The 27,012-nt window shown below is 38.4% G+C and overlaps 2 protein-coding genes across 2 annotated transcripts; both read left to right on the top strand.

Moving 5' to 3' along the window:
- Positions 1-1,784: 1,784 nt before the first annotated feature.
- On the top strand, positions 1,785-8,526 carry LOC133315764 (zinc finger BED domain-containing protein RICESLEEPER 2-like). Its single transcript, XM_061517427.1, has 6 exons — positions 1,785-3,233; positions 3,321-3,624; positions 3,705-3,808; positions 3,924-4,013; positions 8,167-8,318; positions 8,403-8,526. Exons 1-6 carry the CDS (start codon positions 2,073-2,075, stop codon positions 8,524-8,526), a joined length of 1,935 nt encoding a protein of 644 aa, XP_061373411.1. The 5' UTR covers positions 1,785-2,072.
- An 11,125-nt stretch (positions 8,527-19,651) lies between these two features.
- On the top strand, positions 19,652-20,044 carry LOC133315763 (uncharacterized). Its single transcript, XM_061517426.1, has one exon. The coding sequence runs from the start codon at positions 19,652-19,654 to the stop codon at positions 20,042-20,044; it is 393 nt and encodes a 130-aa protein (XP_061373410.1).
- The last annotated feature ends 6,968 nt before the right edge of the window (positions 20,045-27,012 follow it).

Below are 27,012 nucleotides of genomic sequence, written 5' to 3'. Positions count from 1 at the left end.
TATCCCTACTTATCTTAATACTAGGGGTGGCAATTTCTGACACGACCCGCTAACCCGACCCGGACCCGACACGAAATTTTCGTGTTTGGGTCAACCCGTTCACTGTTCGGGTCATGTTCGGGTTCAAGAAAAATGACACGAAAAAATTCGTGTCGGGTTCGGGTCAACCCGTTAACCCGCTCTGACCCGCAAATCGTTTTTATATAAGGTTATTATTGTCATTATAGTGAGTGGTATAAAAGAAATAAGATACACTTAGGGTTTCAAACAACCCTTCTCACTCAGCAGTGGCAGCCGACAACCCTCTCTCGCTCTATTCCAGTTTCAACTCCTCTTTTGAGTTTCACCTCTACAAAAAAGAAGCACCGATGGTTTACTAACTAGCAACCTGTCTGTAAGTCATTTGGTTCTCTTATTGTGACAGAGTTTTTTTCTTTTTGATTCGACTTTATATTCAAAAAATTTGTTATCTCTGTGTGTCACAGTAAATGCTCCGGTGACAAAAGGATTCATCATCTCCTCAACACTTTTCACTATCATCTAGGTTGTTTTCAACACTCTGGTCTCTGAGATTGTCTTATCATTTATCAGGTTCCCCTTTGCTTTTTTTTTTTGATATTTTGTTTTATTTTTATTGTCCATGAAACCTGTTTGGATTTATCTAAAATAAATTTCATGTGTTTGCAAAAAAAATAATAAATAAAATAAATTTAATGTAAAATCACTCTACGATCTGTACTGTATACGGTTGAATGTATGCCTATCCTAAGCATTGGGTCCATGGAAGTAAAGCTCCATAGTTTGAAAAAATTCAACTTAAAAAAGAAAGAAGAAAACGACTCAAGGATTTGAGTGAGGCGAATCTGTTAATCTGTGATGATGAGTCTGTGAATGATGAGTCTATAAACCAACCCTTTTTCATTTATTTAAATCTGAATGGAAGTGAATCTGTGAATGATGAGTCTATAAAATTTCTAATTACGTTTTCCTTTTTAATTTATGTGAAGTACAAAGAATAAATTAAAAAAATTTAAAATAAGAGATATTTAAAATTAGAAAAAAATTACATAATTGTTATTTGAGCTTGGTGGGCTCCTTGACTTGAAAAGGAAATTATTAGATTGATTAATTTGACTTAAAACCTTGGTGGGCTCCTTTACTTTGAAATAGACGTCGAAATTATCTGAAGCAAACTTGTTAGATATACTTGATGGGCTCCTTTACTTTGAAATAAACTTGTTAATTTTTTGATTAATTTGACTTAAAACCTTGGTGGGCTCCTTTACGTTAAACTTTAGTCTTTTGGTTTTAATGTAACAAATTCTTGTTGAAGAATAAAACCTATTGCCTGAAGATTTGAAATTCAATACTATATATAAAAAAAATTCAATTTAGAATGAATTGAAGTTAAATTGGGAATTTATACACACATATATAATATAGTATAATGTAATGTAATATAAAAAGGTAAAAAAATTTGTCCAATAAGTAAAAAAGAAGAAGATAAATGTAAGTATTGGTTAATATGTTGTGGTGATGTCCTATTTATAACATTTAATATGATTAATTTTTTGTGCATATAGATGGATTCCGAATCACAAAACAGCAATCCAAAGGTGGATGAGGAGATTGGTATTTTACTTCCAATTGATGAGGATGAAGGTACAACTGATATTTTACAGCCAGCAAAGAGGAAGAGGAAGTTAATATCACCAGTTTGGACTCACTTTGAACTTATTCAAGCAAAAGAAGAAGGTGGCAAAAGTCAAGCTAAATGTAAGTATTGTGCATCACTATACCTGACTGATAGTAGATATGGGACAGGCAGTTTGAAACGACATCTAGATGCTTGCTCGAAAAGAGATAGCAGAGATGTTGGGCAAATGATGCTTTTAAGTCAAAATAAGAACTCCTTAAGTCTAAGCTCTAAATTTGATCATGAGAAATTTAGGGAGTTGTTGATATATGCAATTATTATGCATGATTTTCCTTTTTAATTTACTGAGTGGCCAGGCATTAGAGCTGTTCTTCTTTATTTACGAGCAGATTTGAATATTGTTACTAGAAATACTATGAAGGCTGATTGCCTTAAATTATATAAAAGGGAGAAAGATAGATTATTGGATATGTTAAAGGATAATTCAAGTAGAGTTTGTTTGACATCTGATTTGTGGACTTCTCTAACCACTGATGGATATATATGTTTGACTGTACATTTTGTTGACAAGAATTGGCATCTGCAAAAAAGAGTTCTGAATTTTGGTTTTATGCCACCTCCCCATAATGGAATCTCATTGGCTGAAAAAATTCACATGTTTTTGAAGGATTGGGGTTTAGAAACGAAGGTTTTTTCAATTACATTGGATAATGCTTCTGCAAATGATGTTTGTGTTCAGTTTTTGAGAGACCAATTATTGGTAGGAGGAGGACTTCTAGGTTATGGTGAGTTCTTTCACTTGAGATGTTGTGCTCATGTATTAAATTTGATAGTTCAGGAAGGATTGAAAGAAGTTGATGAATCTATGGTAAAAGTCAGAGAAAGTATCAAATATGTGAAGGGATCACAAGCAAGGAAACAAAAGTTTTTGGATTGTGTTGGTCATAGTTCTCTTGGGTCTAAAAGAGGTTTGAGGCAAGATGTCCCAACTAGGTGGATTTCTACATTTCTCATGCTTGATAATGCACTTTTTTATAAACGTGCCTTTATGCATCTTGAGCTAAGTGATTCCAATTACAAACATTGTCCATCTAGAGATGAATGGGATAGAATTGAAAAGATCAATAGTTTCTTGTCTGTTTTTTATGATATCACTTGTGTCTTCTCTGGAACCAAGTATCCAACCGCAAACCTCTACTTTCCTTACGTTTTTACAGCACATTTGACATTACAAGATGGATTGAAGAGTGATGATGCCTATATTGTGAATATGGCAGGAAAGTTGTTTACTAAATTTGAGAAATATTGGCATGACTTTAGCTTGATTTTAGCTATAGCTGTTATTTTGGATCCGAGATATAAGCTGAGTTTTGTTGAATCGTGTTATAATAAATTGTATGGTGCTGATGGGAAAAATGAATTAACAAAGGTCAAGAACAAGCTGAATTCTTTGTTTTGTGAGTATGCAATTGATGGAATCAGAAACTATTCAACAAGTTCTTCATCAACCAAGGTTGGAGATGGTGGGACAACACATCAAACCTCATTTTCTAACATATCTAACAATGTTTTGAGTGTAAGTTCATTTGATTATACTTGTCCTGTAAAGTTAATTTGATCTTGTGTATATTTATTAATTTTCGTTGTTTGATTATATCGTTAGGAATTCGATAATTTTAATGAAGTGATTGTGCCCCAAAAGTCACAGCTTGAATTATATTTAGAGGATCAAAGGTTTGACAGAAAAGCTGAGTTAAATGTATTAAAATATTGGGAGGCTAACCAATTTAGGTATCCGGAGATTGCTGCAATGGCGAGAGATATATTTGCGATACCTATTTCTAGTGTTGCTTCTGAAAGTGCTTTTAGTGTTGGGGGAAGAGTGCTTGATCAATACAGAAGTGCACTCAAACCTGATACAATGGAAGCTTTAGTTTGCACTAGAGATTGGCTGTATGGAGAGCAAAGTACTTTTTTGTAGCTTCCATCATTTGATGAGTTAGTTCTCTAATAAATTTTAATTAATTCAATTATTTTACTTTTGCAGAGCATCCAACTGTAGCTTTTGAAGAATTATTAAAAGATGTCATGGAAGAAATTTCTATTCAACAGTCAGCATTTGACCATGCTTCTCAAAGTATTTTCTCAACTGTTCAATGATTACAGATCAAAGAAGGTAATTTTCTGAACTTGGTTGATTGGAAAAATCAATTCATATAATGAATACTGTATAATTATGTTAAAATAATATATCCATTTTGTACAGAGGATGGAAAAGAAAGCACTTGTTAAATCCTTGGCTATAATGGAAGCACTCGTTGATTTTGAATTTTTGGCAGCACCTTTGATGGAGTGGGTATTTGTAATGGAAGACACTTCTTTGCTGATTTTGAATGTTAAAGACTCATGATACAAGTGATATTGAAATTATGGAGAAATGTTTTGCTAAAGTTGTTACATATTTTGTTGGATGTAATTTGTTTTATCGTGTTACTGCTAAACTTGTTTATGCTAACAAGTGATATTGAAATTATGGAGAAATATGTTATTGCCAAACTTGTTTTTGGCAGCACCTTTGATATAATTTTGTTGGATATTTTTTTTATTGTTAGATGTATGTAATACAGGTTTTGTATATGAGCATTCTAAAACTCGTGTCAGGTCGGGTCGTGTCGGGTCGGGTCGAGTCGTGTTAACATGTGTAATAATGGGTCATGGTTATATTTATAAGGTTATTCGTGTCGTGTCGTGTCGTGTCAACCCGTAAAATAAGCGGGTCGTGTTCGGGTTGAGAATTTTGACACGAATAATTAATCGGGTCGTGTTCGGGTTGAGACTTTTCGTGTCGTGTAAAATTCGGGTCGTGTCGTGTCGGGTCGTGTTGACACGAATTGCCACCCCTACTTAATACAAGTCAGAACTATCCAAACTCGCCACAAAAATAATAGCAATTCTAACGTAGCAAAGAACTTAGAAAAGCATAATAGCGTTATATTGAAGTTTGATTTTAATGCAAGGTACCTTTAAAATATTTGTATGCTATCACATTACTTTTTTTATAAACTATGAGTAATCTTGTAGGAGGAAAATTTGTTCGAGGCAGAAATATTTACATTTTGGTGGAACTAGCTCTTCTAAAATTTTGTTTGCATTCATGAAAAAAATTCCCTCAATTTAAGAGAGCTAACCCCACCATTATATATAGGGATTCATGAATATTATGTTACATGATGAAGCTTACATCATGCTACACTCATAATGCAAGTGGGCTCCACAAGTTTTTATCAAAAAACAAAAAATAAGAAAATGGTGGGGCCCACTTGCATTGTGAGTGTAACATGATATAAGCTTCATCATGTAACATAATATTCATAAATCACTTATATATATATATATATATATATATATATATATGAGTTAAGATATTCTAACTATTAGAGTAAAGTATCACTTAAGGGTATATTTGCAATGTCAGCTGAGGGCACTTTTGTAATAGCTCAAATAAGGATCAGTTAGTTTGGAACTGATTCTGTTCAAACAGAATCAGTGACGTGTCATCAATGTATCTCTATAAAGATCAACGTGTACTGTTCCTGATTCATTATGAAAATACATGAAATACTTTAGTTTTTATAGAGATACATTGATGACACGTCACTGATTCTGTTTGAACAGAATCAGTTCCAAACTAACTAATCCTTATTTGAGCTATTACAAAAGTGCCCTCAGCTGACATTACAAATATACCCTTAAGTGATACTTTACTCTAATACTAACTACCAAAAATTCTTACTACTAACATACTACCCATCACATTACCATTGGATCAAAGAGAGAGAATGTTAAAAAGTTTTTGAAAAGAGAGAAAATGTTAATCTAATGATTATTAAATAGGTAGTAAGTTGGTAGTGAAAAATTTTGGTAGTGAGAATATGGCTCCTCTATATATATATGGGTTTAAGTTTTCTTATGTTGTAGGATTGTAGGAGAGAAAAAAAGTAGAGAGAAGTTAAATGTGGGTCTCATATTTTATATTAAAAAAGAAAAGAAAAATTAATTGGTACGGAAAACGAATTTGTGTAGGAAAATGATGTACTCTCATGTGGCATGAGAGTATTATTTCCCTATATATATATATATATATATATATATAATTAGTTAACAATTATATGAAAAGTCAAAATTATTAACTGATATGACCACACATTATTAGTTTACAATTATATGAAAAGTCAAAATTATTAACTGATATGACCGCACATTATTTCACATCATGAACTACACATATAATTTTTTTTACATTAATCATATATTTACATTAAATTCTGTGACTATTTTACCTTGGAGGGTGGAACGACAACCTTTGAAGGCGTCTTTTCAGTTTTCTCGTTATAAAGCAATGAGAAATAGCCGTTAGGGTTGGAAACATTCTCAGTCGGTTCATTTCATAAGACAGTTCAAAATATCCGACCGTTAGAGTACTCACCGTTTCACACACTCCTTGTCCCTCCCTTCTCTGTAAGTAGTAAATGCTCGCTCTCTCTCTCTCTCTCTCATCTCAGTCTCTAACTTATTATCATCAAATTCATAGCAATCAAATCAGAAACCCCAATCGGAAACTGAAAACGACCGTGGCGGAGGAAACCGGAGGCGGCGGCGGTAAGTTCCTCTCTCTACAAACCTTATTTCATTCTCGTTCAAGATTAACCCGTTGCTTTAGGGTCTGCGTGATAATAAGAGTTTTTTTTTTTTTTTTTTAGGTTTATTCAGTTAGAAATTAGAATCGAAGGAAGGTTTCTGCTTGAGTTAGATTCAAAATTCTTCTTTCTCTTCTGATTCGCGTGGAATGTTTTATATAGGATTGGTTGATTTTCTGTAGATAGATAGGCTCAATTTATAGCAAACTCAAGGTAAAGTTTAATTTACTGTTGGATGGTGAAATTGTCATACACAACACCTTTGGTATAACAAAAGTTAAGAGCAAGAGAAGTTACTATAAACTAAAGTCATTACACATCATAAGTTGTATAATGAAGTGATATTATTAATTACTTTCAATAAGGAACTATAACACTATAATGTATTCATTGTTGACATAATATATATCAGGGTTTTATAATTCTCATTTAACATGAGAATTATAATTTTCCTACATACCCTTCGATTTCCGTGCTGACATGGGTCTTACATATAATTTTTTCTAACACGTGGGTCCCGCAGATTTTTTATCTCTACAACATGAGATTTCAATTCTCCTTCAACATGAGAATTATAAAACCCTATATATTAACTATTGTATGGCATGGCATATAAAAGTTGGGAGAAAACAAATATATATTACTGATTAATTATACAGATTTATTTTGAACAAGAACTTTTAATTATTATTAAATTTAACAATAATAGTTATATATAAATCATTGCTCATCAGTCTGTGCTTTTTAATTTACATTAGAATTAAAATTTCAATAAAAATTATTTTTAAATTAATCAAAGCTATAAAGTAAAAAATTCAAAAGTATTTTACGACAAGTTTAACCATAAAGAGAAAAACGTGTTTATTTCCAAAAAAAAACAAAAAAAAAAACGTGTTTATAATTTTTCTTTTTTATGTATGCACATTTTATTCATTACTATGAATGTGAAACTGATATATTATTATCATTAACTATAAAGAGGGATTGAACCGGTTTAGAACAATTCAATTAATTTTCGCATATTATTATTATCATTCGATAGATTTAATTTATAATGTAAAACAGATGGAATCCAATATAATCTAATTCACTTTAAACAAGTTTTTCATTTTTTTTTTGTTAAAATATCTTGTAATATGATTTCAAATTCCAAATATATATATTTTATATATATATATATATATATATATATATATATATATTATCATATTGTAAGAAATAATTTTATTTCATACACACACATAAAATATGTGAAGCCCATATTTTTTTTTTATCTCTTCTTTTTATATGTCCTCACATATTTTTATGCATATATTATCTCCTAAAACATAAGAAATATTAATTCATATATATATTCAAATTCTAAAACATAAATAAATACAAATTTTTTTTTTTTAATTTTTTTTAACACATATTATGTAATCTCTATATAAATTGTTGTAAGTTGAGATACGCCTCCAGAACACGTACATCATCTTTAATTTTTTGTCTTTGTTAGTTGTATTGGAAATTGACACTGCATCGTCTCCCTTGTATTGTCTTTATTTGATTATTATTAGTCGAAACACAATGGAGGAGTAATTTATTAAAAATACCCGAAAAATGCTAAAAATTCCAAAGCACATTAAATAATCTACATGTTTATATGCTTAATAATCCTAATATCTGCATTATTGTTTCATACATTGCAGGTGTAATATTTTCACAAGTTTTGACTGTTGTAATGGAGTAACTACTGGTTTATTTGTTTATTCTCCACAAAAATAGGTGCATTTCAAATTTCTCAAGAATGTAATAGTTCTTTTTTTACAGGCTGTTGAAGCTACTAAGAATGTTGAGCTAGGTAACAAAGAACTCTCACAAGCCATTAAGAAGAATAGCAGCGCAGGAGGTTCCTTTTACTATTTTTGTTTGTGCTTACTTTTTCGATCCTCTTTCTTGATTGGTACAGTTAAATGGCGTTGGTTTGCTGCTATCACAGCGTATCTTCTTATAGCTCCCTCTCTAATTTTTTCCGATTATTGTTGATATTTGTGTTTTTCCACTAGGAAAGCATCTTTTTCTAGATGCGATAACAGTAATATTTACTCGAGAGGGACAAATGTGGATATATCAAATGATTTGACTAATCAGTTTATGAAGGGAATGATACAAGAGACTTGGAGATGTTAAAGATTTCGTCTCCTTTCATTGCCACATTCTTTTGAAGTGAAGTTTTATTTGAGGATCTCCACTTATGTTTTTCACTCCTATATACTTATCACATACATACATAGCAATCCATTTGCTGCCTTCAAGAGAATTATAAAAAGTTCTCGCTATAAGATATCCATAAAACATGTTCCAAATGGCCATTTCTATACCGCCCAATGACTTGATCCCAACCCTTCTCCCTACCTACATGTCAGTCTTACCAACCCTCCATACATTCTGCCCCCAAGGTGACTGCACCTCCTAGGTGTGGCGCGGCACCGCGCCGTTTCTCTGGCCTCTGTACTGGTAAGTGGCGCGGGTTTGCGCCAGTGTGGCGCTAAGTTGCGCCATTTCTCTGGTCCTTGTACTGAGGTTTTTTTTTTTTTTTTTTTAATGTAAAGACAAACTCTACATTGGGTTGCCTTCCAATAAGCGCGTGTTTGATGTCTCGAGCTTGATGGTTACCTTTTTATGTACCAATAGAATTAAGATATTGCGCCACAGTATTTTGTGCACAAGCCCTCCATGATAGAATTTCAACCTTGAACCATTCACCTTGAAAGGTCTCTTCATCCAGTGGTGATATTTCTATTGTACCATAAGGAAAAACCGTTTTCACCACATAAGGACCAGACCATCTTGATTTTAATTTACCTGGAAACAACCTCAGGCGATAATTATACAGCAACACCTGTTGGCCAGGTTCGAACTCCTTGTGAATGATCCTGCTATCATGCCACTTCTTTGTTTTCTCCTTGTAGATTCTGGCACTCTCATATGCAGAACTTCTGAACTCATCAAGCTCACTTAATTGAATCTATCTTTTCTCAAGAGCTTTTGTTGGATCAAAATTTAGAAACTTGATAGCCCAAAAGCTCTATTCTCTAACTCCACAGGTAAATGGCAAGATTTTCCAAATACCGATTGATAAGGTGACATACCAATAGGAGTCTTAAAAGCAGTCCTGTATGCCCATAGTGCATCATCCAACCTCTTAGACCAATCTTTCATAGAATTTCCAACAGTCTTTTCAAGAATCCGCTTCAATTCTCTGTTAGAAACCTCTACTTGGCCACTGGTTGGTGTATTTATGTTTAACACCATATTTAGCCAGTAAATTATCAAACTGCTTGTTACAGAAATGAGTACCTCCATCACTTATTATGGCCCTAGGTACACCAAACCTTGTGAAGATATTCTTCCTCAAGAAATTCACAACCACCTTGGCATCATTAGAAGGAAGAGACACAACCTCCACCCACTTAGACACATAGTCAACAGCAACAAGAATGTACTGGTTGGAATAAGATGAGGGAAATGGTCCCATGAAATCTATTCCCTACACATCAAAAAGTTCTACCTCTAATATGCTATTCGGAGGCATTTCATCCTTGCGGGAAATATTTCCAGCTCTTTGACATTTGTCACACCTTCCTATGTTCAGCCTACTCAAGAAAGGAACAACTTTCCAGTGGACTGAAGAGTGTGAAAAAGCCTTTCAAGAGTTCACAAGAGCCCTATCATGCCCGCGAGTCCTCACCAAGCCAGAGAATGGCGAGACCCTATACCTATATCTTGCCGTGGGCGTAGAAGCTATAAGTGCAGCCCTAGTCAGAGAGCACAAGGACGAAGGACAGAGACCAGTTTACTTCACTAGCAAAGTCTTTCAAGGAGCAGAACTCCGGTACCAATAAGTGGAAAAAGTTGCCCTTACACTTATCTTCGCCGTGCGAAGGTTAAGGTCATACTTCCAGTGTCACCCAATTGTAGTCAGGACCAACCAACCTATTCGCCAGGTCCTACATAGGCCTGACCTCGCCGGACGAATGATGTCTTGGGCGATTGAGCTATTAGAATATCAAATCAGTTATGAACCAAGGACCGCCATTAAAGCCCAAGCCCTCGCTGACTTCATAGCAGAGATAACACACAGCCCCCAGCCTGATAATCAAACCACTGAAGCCCCACCACCAGCAGGGTGGAAGCTATACGTCGATGGCTCCTCCAACGCCAAAGGCTCTGGTTCCGGGATGATAATAGAAAACCCAGATGGGTTGGCGATTGAACACTCTTTGTCCTTCAATTTCAATACTACCAACAATCAAGCTGAGTATGAAGCCATGATAGCCGGTTTGATCCAGGCCAAAGAGTTGGGAGCCCGACGTCTCAAAGTCTTCAGCGATTCTCAGTTGGTGACCTTTCAAATATCAGGAGAATATCAAGCCAAAGGCCCATTGATGTGAATATTAGGCGATCAAAGTGGAGCATATTAGGCGATCAGAGAATACCCGGGCTGACATCCTCGCCAAATTAGCGAGCACAAAGAACCCAGGTAACAATCGCTCCGTCATTTAACATTATTTGCCTAAACCATGCATCGTCATGAGCATTTCATACACAACAGCTGAAATCGCCGAAGAGACTTGGATCACACCTATTGTCAATTAAATGTATGAAGGAACCCTCCCACCTGATCAGAAGGAAGCCAAAAAAGTGGTGCGGAGAAGCGCACATTTCTGCATGATACAATGAGGTTTATACAAAAGAGGGTGTTCAACCCCACTCTTGAAATGCCTAAACCCCAGTAACGTGGAGTACGTCCTAGAAGAAATCCATGAAGGGATTAATGGCCATCACATGGGCGGGCACTCACTGGCAAAGAAAGCACTCAAAGCGGGCTTTTATTGGCCAACCATGGAGCGGGACGCCCACGGACATGTCAAAAAATGCGAAAAATGCCAAAGGTTTGCTGACATACATAAAGCCCGATCGAAAGAATTGACTTTGATAATGTCCCCCTGGCCTTTCTACAAGTGGGGAATGGACATACTAGGCCCCTTCCCCGTGGTGGTTGGCCGAGTTCAATGGATGATTGTCCTGTCCTGCTCTCTGCGAGTTCTTGAAGGTTCCACCCTCCGATCTTGCTCATGCCTCGCGGGACCAGTTTCTCGTGTAGGATTGTTGTATCTTTTGGAAGCTCCTCCCTTGATCAACTCATCAATTTCTTCTTTGAGTGATCGACACTCTTCGGTGCTATGGCCGTTATTGCAGTGGAATTTGCAGTATATGGTGGGTTCTCTGGTTGCTTCATGGTGTTGGGGATTGGTCTTGTGCTCATCTTTGTAGTCATTTTGCATCACATTGTGCGGTTGATGTGGAGAAGACCCTCGGCCTATAAGGCGGGAAGTGTATCTGGAAGGGGGTTTAGCTGTCTTTATCTCTTCTTCATCTGGATCTTTGTTTTCGTTAGCCCTCTTCTCACGGTTGTTGGTGTCATCTGACCGCCTTCCTTTGTATTCTTCTATCCTCATGAACTCCTGAGCTTTTTTCTTCTCTCCTTCTAAGTCAGTTATTTCATGGAGAGCTAGTTCATATAGCTCAGTCCTCATGTTGTATTCTCTTAACCTGTCGAACACGCTCTGAAGGTGGTGCAAGAGGTGTTGTCAGGTGATCGTGACTTGGTGATCATGTCATCAATGTAAACTTCAATGATGTCACCAATCAACTCTTTGAATACCTTGTTCATCATCCTCTGGTAAGTGGCGCCGACATTTTTATTCCAAAAGGCATCATGCTATAGAAATAGTTGGCGTTCTGAATGATGAACGCTGTTTTATCTTTATCTTCTTCAAGCAACGAGATCTGATTGTCGCCATAATATGCATCCATGAAGAAGAGCATTTTGAACCTGGAGGCATCATGCTATAGAAATAGTTGGCGTTCTGAATGATGAACGCTGTTTTATCTTTATCTTCTTCAAGCAACGAGATCTGATTGTAGCCAGAATATGCATCCATGAAGGAGAGCATTTTGAACCTGGAGGCATTGTCTACCAGCTGGTCAATTCTTGGGAAATGGTAAGCATCTTTTGGGGCATACTTTGTTCAAGTCGGTGTAATCAACACACATTCTCCACGCCTCACTAGGTTTTTTCACCAACACCGGGTTAGATAGCCAGGTTGTGTATTTGATTTCCCTAATGAAACCGGTGTCGTGGAGCCTTTTAACTTCTTCATCGATAATCTTTTGGCGGACAGGGCCAAACTTCCTTTTTTTTCTGGGCGACGGGTTTCGCCTTTGGGTCAACAGACAACCTATGGAAACATATTTCAGGGTCAATTCCTGGCATATCAGATGGTTTTCATGCGAACAGGTCCCTATTGTCACACACCAGTTTTATCAATTTGCATTTCACATCTGGTTCTATGGTCGTGCCAATTATTGTTGTTGGGTGGTCAGTGTCGCCTAGAAAAGAATCGTCAGTTGGCAACCTCTTCACGGCGTGGTTTATCATAAACTCAGTCTGACTCTTTAACCGACCACAATTGCCATTCGTCGTCATGGGCACCGCCCTCAGTCAAATCAAAATTACCCTATGACCGATAAGAGACGCCCAAAACAGATGAGTTTGTGAAATAAGAAATGGTAGTCACCACATTTGCGTCCACCCAATTCCTCGCCGCAAAACGTTCATGAGTTTGGTCACCCGCTATATGTCGCAAAGAAAGTATCCACCACCAAAACTTGGGAGGAGGGACAAATACACAGTCAAACGCCAAACATGGCAACCGATATAAAGAGAAGACAACAAAGCCACCCCAAGACGTCAATCCCAACACCTCTACTCTGCCTAACACTCACCCCCTAAACCACCAACACCCTCCCTCATTAAAAAACACAAACCAAGTATAATTCAAACACATGGCGAACTCACCTAAAGAATTAGAGGATTCAAAAGAACTGGATGATATCACCGAAGATCTGGGGCTTTACAAGGTGCCACCCCGTGGTGGCCTTCCCCCCTCAGCTACTCGGACTTCTATACCTCCAGTTCTTCTGAATCCTCTCATTCTTCAGGTGAGTCTGCCATGTGTTTGAACTATACTTGGTTTGCATTTTTTAGTAAGGGAGGGCGTTGGTGGTTTAGGGGGTGAGTGTTGGGCGGAGTGGAGGGGTTGCGATTGACTTCTTGGGGTGGCTTAGCCGTCTTCTCTTGATGCCGGTTGTTATATTTGGTGTTTGACTTTGTATTTGTCCTTCCTCCCAGGTTTTGGTGGTGGATACTTTCTTTGCGACACATGGCGGGTGACCAAACTCATGAACGCTTTGCAGCGAGGAATTGGGTGGACACGGATGTGGCGACTATCTCTTCTTGTTTCACAGACTCATATGTTTTGGGCGTCTCCTATCGGTTAGAGGGTAATTTTGATTTGACTTAGGGCGGTGCCCATGACGACAAATGGCAATTGTGGTCGGTTAAAGAGTCAGATCGAGTTTGTGATAAACCACACCGTGAAGGGGTTGCCAACTGGCGATTCTTTGTATATAAGAATCACTTTACGGACTCGAAAGTTAGATTCCCTCTTTCTGACTTTGAAATGGGCATGTTGAGCTATCTACGAGTTGCGCCTTCTCAATTACATCCTAACGCTTAGGCATTTGTTCGGTTGTTTGAGAAATTATGCTGGTGTTTTGGCTATGTGTGCTATGTGAGGTTATTCTTTTACAGTTTCCAAGTATCTTCGTCGGTTAAGAAGTTGTTGGGTTGGGTTTCCCTAAAGGCGGGGTCAAAGCTAGGGGTGATATTTACATCGTATGCTGATTCATATAAGAACTGGCGGGAGACTTTCTTTTGGGTGCAACCTGTAGTTAGCGAGGGAGAGGTACCATTCTTTGTTGCCCAGGAAAGTGGGGTGAGTAGGATTGAATTGTACTTGTCAAAAACGCACTATGAGGTTCCCTCCATCCACTATTCTTTTGGGTATGACACTTTGTCGTAGGAGGAGGTTTGGGTGGTTTAGTGGTTTGAATCTCTTAGGAAGCCTTTGGGGCGATTGCCTACAAAGAAGATGTTATGCTATGGAGGTGTGGCGGTGACTTGCAGTGTTTAAGACAACATCTTTCATAACCATTTTTCTTCGATCTTTACTAACGTGCATCTTTACACTTTGTGGCGGGAGCAAGAATGGCTGACAAAACTATGCCGCCAGCGGCCCTAACCCGGACAATCGCCTCACGTGCAACCTTCAAGGCGTCCATTGACAAGCTGTCAACTGCAAGTAAAGAAAGATGTTGACAAGGGCAAAAAGAAAGCTTTTCACCTTTCAAAAAAGAAAATTCGATCTGTGACAGATATTCTCGCCGGAGAGTTGGCGAAGAGGGCCACAAGGTCTATCATTAAGGAGGTGCAAGACAAGGCGGGGGGTTTGTCGGTTGACTAGCCTTCTTCTAAATCTGTCACGCCTTGCCGCAAATACTCTGGAAAAAGAGATCTGCTGATCAAACTCTGATCCCGCCAAGGGGGTAAAGGTGATGAGGACTGAGCCAACTGAGTCTGGGCAGTCAGCGGACAACGATTGTTATGACATGGATGGTTTCTCTGATGACTTTGGTGACGGCGAGGTGATGGTGATAGGTACCCCAAGCGAGGAAAGGGTTATTATGACTGCGAGTGCCAAAGAACCTTCTTCATCCGTCGAGATCCCCTTGACCAGGGCGTTGAACTGTCAGAAAGGGATCTCAATACAAGTATCCCTAAGCCAGTTCTGAATGTGGTGATGCTAGAACAAATAAACTACCAACAAGTTGTGGAATGCACGCAAGTAATCATTGGTCGTGTTTTGGCGATTCAAGAAGTGGCCCTTGCTGCCGGTCATCGTTGCTCTACGCAGGATGATCGCCTGGCTCAAATGGGGCGCAAGGATGAAGATTTGACCGCCGAAGTAGGCCGACTCGGAAAAGAGGTTCATGACTTGCGGACCGCCAACAAATCTTTGCAGAATAGTAATGAATTACTAAGGAAGGACAATGAGGAGGTTGAATGCCTGTCTCAGGAAAAAGACAACTTGTCTAAGTATTTGGACAAGCCTGTCGCGGAGAAAAACAACCTTCAACAAGCAAAAGACGAGTTAATCGTCGAGTTGGCCAACGTGCAAGGGGATCTGCGGGCCTCCAAAGAGGATTTGGAGCAGTCTGTTGGGCGAGTGAAAGAGCTGGAGACTGCCTTGGCCTAGGTTTTCTACGAGTCTTTCAACAATGCCCTTCGTCAAGTCTTGCTTCGTCATCCTGAGGTGGATGTTGCTGGCCTCAGCCTCAAATATGTGGTGGAGGGCAACTGATTGGTTTATCGGATCTCAGACGAGGAGGCGGTAGTGTTTGAGGAGGCCCCCGAGACTGAGGAGGAGGGGGATGATGTGAGGGAGGACCACCCTCCTGGCGATGTTACTGAGCCAGACTTGGCGGGGGAGTTCGCTGGTGTTACTTCGTCTGCTCAGGGGGTGGAAGATGGTGGTGGGGATTTCGTTGCCCTAGGTTACATCCGAACAAGCTCCTTCAACTGAGAAAGCGGCGACTCGTGTGGTGGATCGCCAAGCTTAGTTTAGTTTTACTCCTGTTTTTTCCTTTTTCTTATGGTTGGTATGTCAACCATAATCTTCTTCTTCTTTTTCGAATTACAAGTATAAACCCTAAACCACCAACGCCCTCTCTCACTAAAATACACAAACCAAGTATAGTTCAAACACATGTCGAACTCACCTGAAGATTCAGAGGATTCAGAAGAACTGAAAGTGTAGAAGTCCGAGTAGCTGAGGGGGGAAGGCCACCACGAGGGTGGCACCTTGTAAAGCCCCAGATCTTCGGCGATATCATCCCACACGCCATAGCGTACCAGCCGAGCATCTTCTGGATGATACCTACCCAACCGGTTGTCAGACATCTCGTCATATTTGCGGCGGTGGAAAGATTTAGGAACTGGAGGAATATGGCCATAAGATGTGCACAAGGCGACATGCGATTCAACAGTCGGATGAATTATTTGTAAAGGGCGAGGCTGGTAATACAAGTCTAAAGGGAGGTTTTAAGACTCTCGGTTAATAGAGGATAAAGGGCGAATAAGTCACCCCACACCAAAAGCAGAGCGTCGCGAATAACAGCGATGCGAGCCAGACCTATGGTGATAAGGAGAATGACCAGAACAACAGAAGCGCCTCTGTTGAGGAGGACACTGCCCACCACCATTTTGAGATCTGCCAGACCGACGTCTATTAGATCTAGAAGTCCTCCCTCCAGGCGTTGCCCTACGTCCAACATGAAAACCAGACCTAGAAGCCTTGCCAGAATACGGAATCACAAGTCCTAAAGCCCTCTCGGCCAAGAGGTTTTGGATCTCTCCCTCACTGAAGCCTAGAAGCTCAGGTATCCTGCCATAAAGGTAAGGACTCAACCCCTGGGATAAACGAACGGCGAGAGGAAGCACTACTACCTTCACCAGCAAGGCTAGCGAGGAATGCCTGCATACCCTCCCCCACAACACAACCATCAAGTGCCTCAAACGCTTCCTCAAACTCCTCCTCTTTAACAACCACCTCCAACTGAGGCAGGATCTCACTAGTCAGGTCACCCAACTTAACCATCGCAAGAAAGGGAAAAAGGAGAACCGAAAAGCCAAAGAAAAACAAAAGAAATAAAGAAGTCACAAATACAAAACAGTCACAAGCTAGTAACACTATACCTGCAGCAACGAAGACGATGGGAAGTAGGAAGAAGAGATGAGGAAAAAACTGGTACAACGCTCGCACATAAAAGATTAAACTAGAAGAGAGAAGCTAAGAACGCAGAGAGCAAAGAGTAGCGAAGAAGATAACAAAGAGGGGAAAAACCCTTTTAAATAGAACCTCAGATGTAACATCCCTCGTACACATGTAGCGTTCCTCAAGTGCCAATCGTGTAATGGAGCAACCGTTGGACAATAAACGGCCCAGATAAAGGGCCCCTTAGTAATTGTGGCATGACAAGGCATCCCTCATGTCATTTTTAATGCGTCGCGTTTCGCGACGTTAGGGTGTTCGCAAGTTAATAGCAATCATTGGTTACCTGTTGCCTTGCTAACAGTTATGCAAGTAATGCGCGCAAGTTATACGCGACAACAAGTAATATAGGGCTTTAGTGAGTCCCAGTTATCGTTCCCACAAGGATCTTTTCGTTCTAACTTGAAATAAATTGGTAATTGCTATCAGAACTAAAAATAAAAAAATCAAATTAATTGCTATGACTATTTTAAACTAATGTACTGAAAGTGTTTTTGTGGAGAGTTTCTCTTTTTAAAACAGTGAACTTAGTTGGTGAAAGGATCCTTTGAACTATAGCCTAGAAAAAAGAACTTAATTAAAAGACTTGTAAAATATTTTTTTTAATGATTTTCTTTTAAGTTTTGAAACAGACAAATAATTTCAGATTTGGATAAAAATAACAAGTGACAAAAATTGGTTTTAAAATAGAGTTTGGAAGTGAGTTGGGTGTCAATTTCCCCTTCCCTCATTTGTCATTAGGATGCTTTAACAAAGAACAAAAATTGCTCTCAGCTTAACGAAAATATTAAGGTAATTGTTGTTTCCCAACAACAGTTTTCTTCCACTGACAACAGTTGGCATATCCCTATGTCACTGTTGTCATAGGATCTTGAAGAACCATTTTCACAAGTTACATGGGGGTAACTTCATCCCTGAAGCCATACCCATTGAGAGAGATTTTTCTCTCAACTTTCCATGTGCTCACAGTGGGGTCTAGTCTGAGTTATTTCCCAATAATCTCACACCACTAAGAGCTGACTATGTGTGATCATCACATAACAAACTCAGCAATAAACATGCACAGTAAACAAGCTGAAAAACAACCATGTAAACATTAAAACATCATCTAATAACAGTGAGTTCCGAGTACTTTTTCAACCCAACTCTCAGAAAAAATTAGCTCATCACCACAGGTTGATGAGCTAACATACAACAAGATTTCATAAAAACAGAAACTTTAAAATGTGCTGAAATTAAAAACTCAGGAACTATCAACAGTCGATAGTCCTGAAACAGTGATCATAAAAGATTACAAACAGAAAAATGCTAAGGAATGAAAAATAGAAAACCTAATTTTTTTCCCCAAAGAGCAGAAAAATAAAATTAAGCAAGAGAGGAAGAGAGAAAAGATAAAGATCCCCCTACAAATGCTTTTTTCCTTTTTTTATAGTTGACTCCTAAATCACCCCTCCAAACGTACGCTCCTTGCTCCTATCGATCGTGGATGTCCCTTGTACGATTCAGCAACGCATCACAAAAGCAGCTCCAGCCACTAACGACCTCCAGCTCATCACTTGTTTGGAGTTTTCTGAGTCATCAACCGAATCGGGTAGGGTTGTGTTGTGGGTTGGTTCGGTTCAAAAACTGGACCGTGATGGAAGGCTAAGGTTCTTTGTCTAGGATGAAAATCAGAGGGTGTTTCGGTTTATTTGCTCAATTCCAAGAAGAAACCGTGATGGATGGTGAGGGCTTGAGATGGATTTTACACGATGGTCTGTGCTAGGGCTTTTTCTTTTCTCTTTCTTCACGATTCTGATCTGTCTCTTGTTTCCATTTCTTTCTTTTTTTTCTTCTTTGCTTCTTTCCTCCTTCAGCCATTGATTGATTTAATTGCCTCTGGCCTAATTCTTTTCTTTCCTTACTTTGGGCGTTCGGGCTTCTGATCAGCAAGGGAATGGCCCAATTCTTGTTCATTCCTTTTTGCAAGGAAGAATTAACAACAATTGGGCCTGAAACACAAAAAAATCAACCCATTAACATTTTTAACCAACAAAAGACAATTTACACAAAGTTGGGGTATTTTCTTCCCAAAATCAATTCATTTCCCTTCATTTGCAATATAAACCGTATGTTCTAAGTCTCAATTAAGATCCTTTCACCAACTAAGTTCACTGTTTTAAAAAGAGAAACTCTCCACAAAAACACTTTCAGTACATTAGTTTAAAATAGTCATAGCAATTAATTTTTTTATTTTTTTTTATTTTTAGTTCTGATAGCAATTACCAATTTATTTCAAGTTAGAAAGCAAACATCCTTGTGGGAACGATAATTGGGACTCACTAAAGCCGTATATTACTTGTTGTCGCGTATACTTGCGCGCATTACTTGCATAACTATTAGCAAGGCAACATGCTTCTAAACTTGGTAAGATACCTCCTAAACTAGGAGACCCAGGAAGTTTTACAATCCCATGTACCATAGGAGGCCATTACATAGGCAGAACTTTGTGTGATTTAGGTGCTAGTATCAATTTAATGCCTCTGAGTGTGTACAAAAAGCTGAAGGTAGGAGAGCCAAATTCTACCACTGTCACCTTGCAGTTGGTTGATAGGTCCCTAGTTTATCCTGAAGGGAAAGTAGAGAATGTCTTGGTGAAGGTAGATAAGTTTATTCTCCCAGCTGATTTTATAATCTTAGACTATGAGGAAGACCGAGAGGTTCCAATTATTTTGGGAAGGGCTTTCTTAGCCACTGGTGGGGCTGTCATAGATGTAAAAGAGGGGGAGTTAGCAATGAATGTGAATGGAGAGCAAGTCAAGTTTAATATCTTGAAAGCCATGAAATATCCAAGGGATATAGAGGAGTGTTCTAGGATGGATATCATTGACTATGTGGTCAAAGATAAATTTTGCATGAGTCTTCATTAGACTCTTTACAAAATTCTGGTTTTGAGGGTCTAGAAATCAGTCAAACTGATTCTGAGGAAGTAGTTAAGTGGTTAAATTCTAGAACTGGTGTGGTTTGGAAAAATAAAAATTTTGAGTCCTTGGAATTAGCAAAGAGAGGGTTAAAACTTCCTAAACCCTCAATTGAAGAGCCACCTGTATTAGAACTCAAGCCTCTGCCTAATCACCTTAGGTATGCTTACTTAGGCGAAAAAGACACCTTACCTGTTATAGTGTCCAATCTGCTCACTGTGTTAGAGGAAGAACAGTTGCTGACTGTTTTAAAAAAATTTAAGAGGGCTATAGGTTGGTCTTTGGCAGACATAAAAGGAATTAACCCTTCCTATTGCACACATAAAATCCTTTTTACTGACCCAACCAGCAGCTCTAGAGAGCAGCAAAGAAGGCTTAACCCAATCATGAAGGAGGTAGTAAAAAAAGAAATTATTAAGTGGCTGGATGCTGGGATCATTTATCCCGTTTCTGACAGTAACTAGGTTAGCCCAGTACAGTGTGTCCCAAAAAAAGGGTGGGATCACTGTTGTGGAAAATGAAAAAAAAGAATTAATACCCACTAGAACTGTCACTGGTTGGAGGATCTTATGAACTACAGAAAACTCAACAAAGTCACTAGGAAAGACCATTTCCCCTTGCCTTTCATTGACCAAATGCTAGATAGATTTGCTGGTAAGGAATATTACTATTTTCTAGATGGCTATTCAGGGTACAATCAAATAGCCTTAGCCCCCGAGGACCAGCCAAAGACCACTTTTACTTGTCATATGGGCCTAAAGCAGTGAGAGCATACTATGCTCTCCCCAAGTCCAATAATGAATATAAGGTGTTTAAAAAGAAATCTGACCATCTTTTTTTGCAGTAAGTCTTGCTAACCATTGCTGTCCCGGGGACACAATGGGAGGTTAACAAAGAGAACCACACCATCTCTAAAAAATATTTGCTGGAAAAAGCCCAGGTGTGGTATCACTTTATCCGAGCAAGACTTTTTCCAACTTCCCATGTCCATTTAGTGACCAAAGATAGGGCTATTTTGCTGTGGTGTCTACTGACTGGAAAGAAAGTAGATGCAGCCCTTCTTATTCAAAAGGGAATTGGTGAGTGTGCATCCCATAGAAAAGGGAAGTTGTGGTATCCTAGTTTCATTATTGGTTTATGTAAATCCAAGGGTATGGTTGACAACCCTTCAGATAAAATGTGCCATGTCAAAGAGATGATAAACCTTGTTTGTATTTCTAAGCTAAAAAGGGGGATTAAAACAGTTTCTGAAAAGGAATTTGTGAAAGAGGTTTTGCATGCTGCACCTCAATCCACCCCAAATGTGTTAAAAAGGGGAAAATATGTTCTTAAGGAAGAACCTAAGAGCAGTAAAAAGAAAAGAGACAACAAAAGAGCTTCAAGTGAAGGTCCTTCGACCACACGTTATGAATCCCCCTCTCCTCCATCCCCTTTTAATGAAGAAGCTTATGCAGCCAGCCCCAAAATAGACTTTGCTCATCCAGGGTGGCTGCATAATGACCTCACATGGATGTACACCATGATGAAGGAGTTGAGGGAGGATTATAACAACACTGATTTGTTGTTTAAGAAATACTATGAGCAATTTTTTGGAGTTTCAAATGAACAAGTGAGGTTTTACACTTATGTTGCTGAGAGAGATAGAGTGATGAATGAATTTTTTAGAAACAATTTTGTTAATTTTCCTGGAATGCCTATTTTTCCTCATGGTCTCACTTTTCCTCCAGTTTCTATTTATACTGATCCACAGGTCCAGCAGCTATTTCAAGCTAGAGCTGAAGCTCAAAGAGCACAATCTGCTGAAGCCACACCTGCTGCTCAACCTACACACACTCTATCTTCAAGGAAAAGAGGAAGGCCACGTTCTAAGATTGAGCCCATTCTTGAGGAGATTGAGGAGACTGATGAGGAGGAAAAAATTCTCACCCCATCTGCTTCAGAGGAATCTGAAAAATCTGAGTCTGAGGACTCAGATTATATGAAGGATTAGGCCAGAACCTCTTCTATTTTTATGAAATCTTGCTGTATGTTAGCTCATCAACCATTGAAAACATACAACAAGATTTCATAAATACAGAAACTTTAAAATGAATTGAAAATAAAAACTCAGGCACTATCAACAGCCGATAGTCCTGAAACAGTGCTCATAAAAGATTACAAACAGAAAAATGCTAAGGAATGAAAAACAGAAAACCTAAATTTTTTTCCTAAAGAGCAGAAAAATAAAATTAAGCAAGAGAGGAAGAGAGAAAAGATAAAGATCCCCCTACAAATGCGTTTTTCCCTTTTTTATAGCTGACTCCTAAATCACCCCTCCAAACGTACGCTCCTTGCTCCAATCGATCGTGGGTGTCCTTTTTACGATTCAGCAACACATCACAAAAGCAGCTCCAGCCACTAACGACCTCTAGCTCATCCCTTGTTTGGAGTTTTCTGAGTCATCAATTGAATCAGGTAGGGTTGTGTTGTGGGTTGGTTCGGTTCAAAAACTGGATTGTGATGGAAGGCTAGGGTTCTTTGTCTAGGATGAAAATCAGAGGGTGTTTCGGTTTATTTGCTCGATTCCAAGAAGAAACCGTGACAGATGGTGAGGGCTTGGGATGGATTTTACACGATGGTCTGTGCTAGGGCTTTTTCTTTTCTCTTTCTTCACGATTCTGATCTGTCTCTTGTTTCCCTTTCTTTCTTTCTTTTCTTCTTTGCTTCTTTCCTCCTTGGGCCATTGATTGACTTAATTGCCTCCGTCCCAATTCTTTTCTTTCCTTACTTTGGGCGTTTCGGGCTTCTGATCAGCAAGGGAATGGCCCAATTCTTCTTCATTCCTTTTTGCAAGGAAGAATTAACAACAATTGGGCCTGAAACACAAAAAAATCAACCCATTAACATTTTTAACCAACAAAAGACAATTTACACAAAGTTGGGGTATTTTCTTCACAAAATCAATTCATTTCCCTTCATTTGCAATATAAATCGTATGTTCTAAGTCTCAATTAAGAGACTTATCACCCCCCCAAACTTAAATTGTTACTTGTCCTCAAGGAACAGGGAAAATTAGCACATGGATTTAGTAAATTAACCACTCTTCTCAACCAAAAAAAAATTTCAGTACATTATTCAAAGATACTCAGAACCAATCAGTGCATCATATTATCACAAAGAGCATGGAACAGAGGAGTGTACTAAGTTCAGCAATTAATCAATCACAAACCAGGCAGCTTGGTGATCCTTTTATTCCATAAAACTACTCAGCAAGCAGTGTGCAAAATTCAAATGCATGGGTGCCTCACTAACTGTTGAATAATGACAAAAGAGATCTTTGAAAATTCGTTTCTTAACACAACATGCAAATTTTTTCAAAAGGCAACAGAGATGGCAACTTTTCACATCCTCACTTAATCACAGAAATATTCAATCAATGCTTAAGGGTCCTGTTTCTCTCAATCCAACACTGGGAAAAGATGTAACATAGGCTTGCTAAGATGCTCTTGTCTTCCAAGTGACACACAGACCTAAGCTCAATCAAAAGGACTTGAATAGGTTTTAACTTGGCTAAGGTGAAGGTGGACAATTTGTGGGGACTTGGCTAACTTAGTTATAATGGAAAAGAAACACAATCCTGAAGCTTAGTCAATCAATACAGTGACTGCTATTTTGACTGCTATTTTTCTCTTTTTGACAACTTTTTCAAGAGCAATAACTCTTTTTTTTTCACAGCAATTTTCTCTTAAACCCTCTGAGTATTGCTCCAAATCTTTTTTTTTCTTTTTTTCTTTTTTTTTTTCTTATGAAACCAACTTTTCATTTATTAGCAGTCTCTTGCTTTCACTTCCTATAGCAGCCAACAACATCTTGCTTCTTTTTCCATTTCCATTGTAACTAAGAGGTGTGGTAGGTTGTGGGGCAGGGTGAAATGTGGGTATGTGAAAAGAAAAGGCTAAAGGCTCAAAATGGGTTTTCAATGGATGATGATCTAAGGATGGCTTTTTGGTTTAAAAGTGGTTAAACAAAACAAATTTTTTTTTGCCCTCATCATTTTAAACTCAAGCCAATGCTACACTTCTTCAACTAAGCATCAGAGTAAGTTCTGCCTCACTACCCCAGTGGAAACCTCTCAAAAAAACATTTGGGTGTATAGGCTCAATATCTCACAGTGTTGGTAAAGTCACCATCTCACATGCCTATTATTAAAACTCACACTTTGCATTAATCAGCTCAATTTCTCAATCTCTCACTGCCATTACCCCTCAACCATTAAAACACTCATGTCACTCTTCATTCACACAACTGCCATGAGTTCCTTTCTTTCTTCAAACTTTCAGCTGCCTAGTTGTGATACAGATCACTCGCTGCTAAATACCATACAATCCCCAATCGACTCTCATACTAAAACTTCCATTTCAGAAAACAACAAACAACTCCTAATCAAAACAGCAGATATATTCACAACAGCTCAAAACAGAAAATGAAACAGAAGAAAGAAAGGGAAAAAATGATTCTTAGAGCACACATGGTTCAATAAACATATTATTCTCCCCCAAACTTATCTTCAACAGTGTCCTCACTGTTGTAATGCCAGCCAGGTACCAAAAAATATGGCAAGTAAGAATAAGGTAACCTGGGGCCAGAAGAGGTTCTGGCCTAATCCTTCATATAATCTGAGTCCTCAGACTCAGATTTTTCAGATTCCTCCGAAGCAGATGGGGTGAGAATTTTGTCCTCCTCATCAGTCTCCTCAATCTCCTCAAGAATGGGCTCAATCTTAGAACGTGGCCTTCCTCTTTTCCTTGAAGATAGAGTGTGTGCAGGTTGAGCAGCAAGTGTGGCTTCAGCAGATGAAGCAGATTGTGCTCTTTGAGCTTCAGCTCTAGCTTGAAATAGCTGCTGGACCTGTGGATCAGTATAAATAGAAACTGGAGGAAAAGTGAGACCATGAGGAAAAATAGGCATTGCAGGAAAATTAACAAAATTGTTTCTAAAAAATTCATTCATCACTCTATCTCTCTCAGCAACATAGGTGTAAAACCTCACTTGTTCGTTTAAAACTCCAAAAAATTGCTCATAGTATTTTTTAAACAACAAATCAGTGTTGTTATAATCCTCCTTCAACTCCTTCATCATGGTGTACATCCATGTGAGGTCATTATGCAGCCACCCTGGATGAGCAAAGTCTATTTTGGGGCTGGCTGCATAAGCTTCTTCATTAAAAGGGGATGGAGGAGAGGGGGATTCATAACGTGTGGTCAAAGGACCTTCACTTGAAGCTCTTTTGTTGTCTCTTTTCTTTTTACTGCTCTTAGGTTCGTCCTTAAGAACGGATTTTCCCTTTTTTGACACATTTGGGGTGGATTGAGGTGCAACATGCAAAACCTCTTTCACAAATTCCTTTTCAGAAACTGTTTTAATCCCCCTTTTTAGCTTAGAAATACAAACAAGGTTTATCATCTCTCTGACATGGCACATTTTATCCGAAGGGTTGTCAACCACACCCTTGCATTTACATAAAACCGTAATGAAACTAGGATACCACAACTTCCCTTTTCTATGGGATGCACACTCACCAATTCCCTTTTGAATAAGAAGGGATGCATTTACTTTCTTTCCAGTCAGTAGACACCACAACAAAATAGCCCTATCTTTGGTCACTAAATGGACATGGGAAGTTGGAAGAAGTCTTGCTCGGATAAAGTGATACCACACCTAGGTTTTTTCAAGCAAATATTTTTTAGAGATAGTGTGGTTCTCTTTGTTAACCTCCCATTGTGTCCCCGGCACACCAATGGTTAGCAAGACTTCCTGCAAAAAGGGATGGTCAGATTTCTTTTTAAACACCTTATATTCATCATTGGACTTGGGGAGAGCATAATATGCTCTCACTGCTTTGGGCCCATATGAGACCTTCACTCCCCTACAAACTACTTATGTTTGTTTTTTATCAGTAACCTCAGCAAAAAGTTCTTGCACTACAGTGATGTTAGCTGCGTGCTGAGGGTGCAAAAAGAATTGCTCCCATTTTTGGGCTTTCATCATTTCATAGACATAGGGGGGATAGTCATTGTGCCCCTCAAATCTCTTATCCTGAATGGGGTCCCTATGTTTCATTATATCCTCAAACCTCTGCAGAACATGTGCAGAGGTGAAAGATGTGATGGAATGACTCTCTGGGTCATTTGTGGAGTGTTGGACATCTAGTGTAGATGATCCCCACTCCTCAAGTTCTTTCTCACCATAAGTACTGAGTAAAATTTTTTAAAAAAAAGAGAAAAATTACTAAGAGTACAAACTAAACAGCAAATTGAAACTACAAAAAAACAGAAATAAAATAGCAATACTAAAAACAAGTTGATACTCAGGCCACTCCCCCAAACTGAAGTTGGATTTACTTCCAGAAATCAGCAAAAAGGATTCACTAACACCTGAAACAGAAGAAATGAGAGTGTCAGTAACAGCTATTTTATTTTCAAGAGATCTCTTTTTTTTAACTGGAAATAATAAAAAAAAATCAACAAACTCAGAACCAAAGACAAAGGAAAAATAATTCAAACATAACAAAACATGCTAATTTTAGAGTCTTAAGCTAGACTTTTTGTCACTGTTTTTGTTTTTACAAAGTAGAATGGTCACAAAGAGAGATTGAAATAACAGCTCTCTCTATGGACTCTCCAAAATAAGGTTTTAATCTTTGCCCATTAACAGTGAATTTCCTTCCATCTTTCTCACTCAAGATGTCTACAGCTCCATGAAGAATTTTAAATGGACCTTAAATGGACCAGACCATCTAGATTTCAACTTCCCAGGGAAGAATTTTAATCTTGAATTGAAAAGCAGGACTTGTTCCCCCACTGCAAACTTCCTATCCAAAATTTGCTTATCATGCCATCTCTTCATTTGTTCTTTATTCAACTTGGCATTTTCAAAAC

This window comes from Gastrolobium bilobum, unplaced genomic scaffold (assembly GCF_033153095.1).
Source record: "Gastrolobium bilobum isolate Gb01-03AN ecotype WA unplaced genomic scaffold, APGP_CSIRO_Gbil_v1 utg711371, whole genome shotgun sequence".
In the NCBI taxonomy this organism is placed as follows: Eukaryota; Viridiplantae; Streptophyta; class Magnoliopsida; order Fabales; family Fabaceae; genus Gastrolobium; species Gastrolobium bilobum.
The sequence above is the reverse complement of the archived record's forward strand: the minus strand, read 5'-3'. Positions and strand labels throughout refer to the sequence as shown.